The 5,978-nt window shown below is 42.5% G+C and overlaps 1 protein-coding gene across 1 annotated transcript; it reads right to left on the bottom strand.

Moving 5' to 3' along the window:
• Positions 1-606: 606 nt before the first annotated feature.
• On the bottom strand, positions 607-5,743 carry LOC112288871 (exocyst complex component EXO70A1). The gene is made up of 5 exons (XM_024533556.3): positions 4,497-5,743; positions 3,312-3,604; positions 2,746-3,144; positions 2,036-2,449; positions 607-1,792 (listed from the first exon to the last, which is right to left on the bottom strand). The coding sequence occupies exons 1-5, from the start codon at positions 4,999-5,001 to the stop codon at positions 1,328-1,330; spliced, it is 2,076 nt and encodes a 691-aa protein (XP_024389324.1). The 5' UTR covers positions 5,002-5,743; the 3' UTR covers positions 607-1,327.
• Positions 5,744-5,978: the final 235 nt, after the last annotated feature.

Below are 5,978 nucleotides of genomic sequence, written 5' to 3'. Positions count from 1 at the left end.
AAATATTTCTTTAAAGGTTTATTTTTATATTTCTTTAAGATTTCTTATTATTTTTCTTTGAGATTAGTTTAAAACATCTTTGTGTTTCTTTTATAACTTCTTTTAAATTTATTTTGAATTGGCCAAAATTTAATTAGGATTATTAAGGTTTATTTAAAGTTTATTTAAGATTCTATTAGACTTGAAAGGATTATTGTTGCATTTCTACTTACCTTCCATAATTAAGTGCATGGTGCATTTTCAAGCAAGAAAATACATAAAATAACAACAATCAATGACCATATATATTGTTGAATTCCAAAACTTCATTTGTGACATGGACTAGAATGACAAAACCCTCATCAATCAATTTTGATATGGATTGAAGGATAATGTCAAAGATTTATTATTGATAATATTAATACAGAAACTTTAAAATAATTTATTGCTTAAGCCATTCCATGTGAAGCATCCATAACTTAATTTGAACCATCCATAGCTTCAAAGTATTCATACATGTTCAAAACACAATCCTTCATTCAAAACCTCATTGGATCAAACTATATACATATATGGTACACCATTGAATATTGTCAAAGAAATATGTTCGAGTAAAGAAATCAAAGGTTAAAATGCATATGGCATGTCAAAAGTTGCTAAATTCACTTGTAGGTGCATCCCCTTCATTGTGCCAAATACTTGTATATGACCCAGAACATCATTAAGACAGCTCTACAAAAGTGGGAAGTTTGTAGAAGTCATCGGCCCATTTTGGTGACCTATTGACCTTATTCATGAATAAATTCATGAATAAATTCCTACACTAAACTAAAATATAACATCGAGCAGTTGTTTCCACCTCATTGAGAATGCAACCCTCGGTGCAGTATGTTAAAAGGACGCCCTGGCTGTCAAGACCTCCAAACACTCACATTTGACTCAATTCTAACCTAAAAACAAATTTTAAACAGAACTGTCTACTTCAGAATCAATAGCGTACTAGGTACAAAATCAAGCTTTCAATCATTTCTACTGTTACGCACAAAGTCAAGAGGGCAAACCGTCAAGTTGACTACCCCAGCCGCGATTAACTTGTCGCAGCGGCGTCAGCATCTCCAACTTGCAAACCGCCAGCAATACGCTATCACGCTATCATTGAAGTTTGAACAGGTCGTGACAATCAACCGAATGGTTATGATTCTGGAAAGGAATCTATAGCCTATTCCGTCGCCACGAAGGCCGATTTCTTGGAGTTTGGAAAATATGAATATATTTTTGATAGAGTGCGAACATGGCTTGGACGTTGAAGATTTACATCTTCTCAAACGGGAAGAGCAGCATGACCTACCTATCTATGGCCATCCCCTGCGTAAGGCACGTGAGCTTGTCTTCCGTGTGGACCATGGCTGCCATGCCCACCCTGATGTGCCCCAGGTCGAGATAATTCAAGCCTTCCATAAAGCAAATCGGTTATCATTTGCTCGATGTTCTCAGGCGTGTACTTGCAGTAATTCCTGGATCCACCTCCAGATTCCAATAGGTGCCCAAAACTACTAAGGAAATTTCTGTAAGTGGGAACAACTGCCTGAACAACAGCGTTTTTAGTCCCTTCTCGGAGATCTTCCTCGGCAATAATCCATCTTTGATGCTTTTGACAAGCATAGTCGAAAGCGGAACTAAAATCACGTATGCGTTTGGCGACAAGATCTCGGACCACACTCCTTCCTGCTTGTGAGTTGATCCCTTCTCGAGTGAGGTACTTCAGCACTCCACCCCAGACTTCATGCTCGTATGCCAATGTATATTGCTCTACCTGCACATGGTAAACTCTCAGCTTAATCATAGCTGGTGATAATCACTTGATAAAAGCAGTAAACTAACTTGGACAAAGAAAGGTTAGATAAAACCCCTGAGCGCTGCAATTCCATCACCTAAGTTCACAGTCAAGTTCAAAAATCGGGCAAGACAAAAGCATTCACGTCCAAACTTTTGAAAACAACTCGAGTGTGTACAGCGACGCGTGCCGAAAAAGTGAAGCGTTGAGAAGCCTGAATACCTTTCGACGCTGCTCAGTTAACCATTGATCCCCTAGCAATCCACCGAGCTCACATTTCTTAGAGCGCGTTCTCATATACCATATATTGTTCATTAAAAATATGTATCGCAATGCAGGGTCGGTATAATCATTGGACCTCGCTTCAACCTGTCGCTCAAGCGCTTGCATAAAGAGAAGAACGCCATGAGCCAGTCCACTCTCTTCTGGTCGGGCCTGGCCTCGCCAAGTTTGTTCAATTTTCAGCACTTTGTCCATGATTGGGTTGTATATATCACCGACCAAGTATTTGAGATAATTGACCACATAACTGCTGAGTTTTGTCACACTTCCGTCGGGCGCCACCGACACTTCATGCTGCTGCTCAACTACCCATTGTTTGAACTCCCAGAAAGTACAGCAGGCTTGAGCTACTATCTGAAATTTCAATGTCAAAGAAAAATGCAAGAACACAACGGAATTAGGAATTCAGCAAAACGATCCAAACATTGATGGCTAAGGTCAAAAAGTTACATTTCAGGAGAATAACAGGAAACACCACTTCGACAGTGGCGAGAAGATAGATGCATTTGATATCAAAACAAACGAAGAGCGTAAAAGAATTACGAATACAACAAACATCCATCTGGAAACCGAGATTGAGGAGCATGCCAGCTCCAAAAATGTTAAGAAAACTGACTTAATCTGAAGATCGGACAAGAGTCAAAGTTTACCATTTTTTGTAGTTCCCGTAATTGCAATCGGAGCTCACGACAACATTCGCCATCAAATAAACTATTTACATTTGGCATGCATCTTTCCAGTGCGTCGTACATGTCGAGCAATTTGAATAACTTTTCAGGAGCGCGCTGACTGCGAGCAACACCCTCTCCAAAACTTATGAACTGGCCCATTCCTATCCTCGCCACCTTATATAGACATTCGTCGATATAGGCACCGTTGGCAACTTTCCCCAAGACTTGCTCACAGAGCTGCTTCTCACTAGCATATAACACCTTCACAGCTACCTCAATATGCTCGGACCATTTCCCTATCATGGTTTGCAGAATATCCCAGTCCATTTTCTCAAGGGCCTCTGGGTTGCAAGTTTTCAAGTAGTCTAACTTCAACCCCTGCAAGATAGTAACCAAATATTATTAGATCTTAAGCTCATCTAGTCAAAAGTGGTTCAAATGGCATGCCTGAAATTTCACCAGCGTCATTCATATCTTATACAACCTCAACAAATGCATGCTTCCGAGAGATTATCCAGTGGAATAAAAATCGTGTGCCACAGTACCTGGAGGCTGACGAAAGCTCGGGTACTTCGAATCTCTCGGTATGACTCAACACATTTTTCAAGACCTCCGTTACTGGATAGATTTTGCATGATGGCCTGCAACCGCTTCAATACTGCAGGTGGTAGCAGAATCTGATCTGTTAAGCCGTTCCCGTTCGTCCTCTCGGCCTCGTCCAGGCGATCAGGAAGTGTCAACGGTAACGTGTGCTGTACCAATATGCGCTTGAATTCTTTGGCTATTCTCTCCAATGCAATGCCCAGGAGTCCACCATCCAAATTTGGGTTTGGTTCACCTACATTGCATAAAACTATTTCATTCAGATAACTAAGTCAAGTTAACTCACTCCAATCACGTCATACATTTACTCGGCAAATCATGCGCCATAAAATCGGTCGCTTCCTCGCCATAAAATGTGCCATACCTTCAAATGTTACATACTCAATTTCAATACGCTACTAGGGTGAAAGGACTCAGTAACAATCATTTAACTCCCAATGGAATACAATTTCCAAACCCAAACACCTCCAACCCTAGCAACACACTTGGGTCTCAACTACAGTTACTGGTTTAACCCTATTTCAAAGATATTCAACATGTTGAGGCCTGAGGTTTAGTCTACAGATTGTATGAGAGCTATGATTTCGCCAAACAATCTAGGTAAAAAATAGAGGAGCAACTATCATAGTTTTATGCACTTCGCTACCTACAGGGCTGAAAGAAGGCAACTGGTGGAATTCATTACCAAAACAAAACAAACAGTATATTACAATAAGATGAGATACTAAATAAAGCACACAATAAAAACACAGTAAAACACCTACCTAGAACCAGACGTTCACAGCCCTAAAACAAGCTTACACGGCGATCCCAATCAAAAGCAACGCCTAAGATACTAAAAAATCACCATTTATTCATAAACACAAGATGCTTGTGGTTCTCAAAAGCACGTACCCAAGCACCACAATCAATTACGCTATTCTCTTACCCGCCGACCAATACGTTACGAATGTAGTTGATAACGAAAGATAGCTCGAACTCTACCCAGTACCAAAAATCAAGTTCTACAATGTCGGCGTGGAATACAGGCGTGTTACACAAAAAAAAATAAAAAAAATAAAAAAAAGGCATTCGTACCATGAATTATGTCAGTAGAATATAGAAAAGAGTGGTTAGAAGATACGGACCTGTGCTATACGATTTCAATAGAGAAATGGATTCAATAAGCCTCTGTTCATGAGCTTTTCCGACTGCTTCCTGCTGCATTACGGATTCCGCAGCGTCTTGCAAGAGTCTCACAGTGCCTTTTGTATTTAGCTTAATATAATTGACACACTCATCAAGCTTCTGCACAGCGACCAGGTAGGCGTCGAGATTCTCCTTAGGATCCCGCATAAGAGTTACTTCCAGCGCTCTTAATTCCTCAAATTTCTTCAGCACTGTTTTCGCTGGGCCCAAGGCTTCCTCAATCTGACCAGAGAAGCATCGAGCTGACACAGTCCCAAGCAAAAGTGGCGCCATTGCTTCCTCGATAGGCTTCAACCTCCCACGAATATCCTGCAACTTATTCTCCGACTTACTTAAAGCCAATCCAAGCTCCCGGGTCTTCTCCAAGGTTTCACATAGCGCCTGCCTTGCAATTATCAGCTGAGCTGTGGAGGCAACTAACCTACTCAACTCGGACTCCCCCATTTCAGCTCGGTTAACCAACAATGCGACAATACTCGGTGTCTCTTTACCACCAATCTGTCACCACTCTCGGATCGCCTCCGCAGTCCCCCCCTAGCGCATATAATAAATATTAATTCAATTCACAAAAAATAAATAAATAAGCAAAAGAAAAGCCAAGATCTCCGCAACACGTCTCCAGAATCCCCCGAGCCTCTTACAGCGATACTGGATTTCTAATTCCTCAGAACCATTCCACCTCCGATTCACAGCACGACCTTCTAGCCAAGATCTGGAAGCTTCCTAAGAATTCGAAACAGTAACTCCATAAAAACCTCTTCCAACTCTGGCTCTCCGAGCTCAATCATCAACCCTCGCCAGCTACGCAATCATTCACCTCACACAAGCACGGCCTCCCCACCCTCCAAAGCGCAGCTTGCTCATGCGATCCCTCAGCACAGCAACATCATAGCAGCGACCCGACGTCATTTCACCCGATTCTCCATTTCAAAAACCTAAAACCAAATCGAAGCTTCCCCGACACCGACAAATTCCTGTCTCAAAGAATCGGCGAGATCTTGTAGCGCTCAGCACTCTCTTCCTCTCTATTTCAACATGAAATCGCTGACCCGCTGCCCACAGCAAGCAGATCTAAGACGTAGCGCGGCAATAATGCAGTAGTACCATTGCTGCGCAAGCATGGGCAGAAATTCGAGGCACCGTGCTCGCATTAAGCAAGCTAACTAGCGATTGAGGTGCGGAGGCGGAGGAGGAACCCGGTCCCACCCACCCACCCTTGCGAGCAGGAGAGAGAGAGAGGGAGGCCCTGATTATGGCTTCGCGATTCACGGCGCGGATACACCCGTCCCCGTCCCGGGTCTGTGACCGCGGCTCTGCACCTACGGCCGCTCCCTCGGGCTGACGTGTCATGTGGCTTGCGTTCCTTTCATAAGTTCTTCCTTGCCAATGTTAAAAAACCAGCATACACACATACAGATATA

This window comes from Physcomitrium patens, chromosome 11, assembly GCF_059467195.1.
Source record: "Physcomitrium patens ecotype Gransden chromosome 11, ASM5946719v1, whole genome shotgun sequence".
NCBI lineage: Eukaryota > Viridiplantae > Streptophyta > Bryopsida > Funariales > Funariaceae > Physcomitrium > Physcomitrium patens.
Note: the sequence above shows the minus strand (reverse complement) of the source record. Positions and strands in the feature narration are given on the sequence as shown.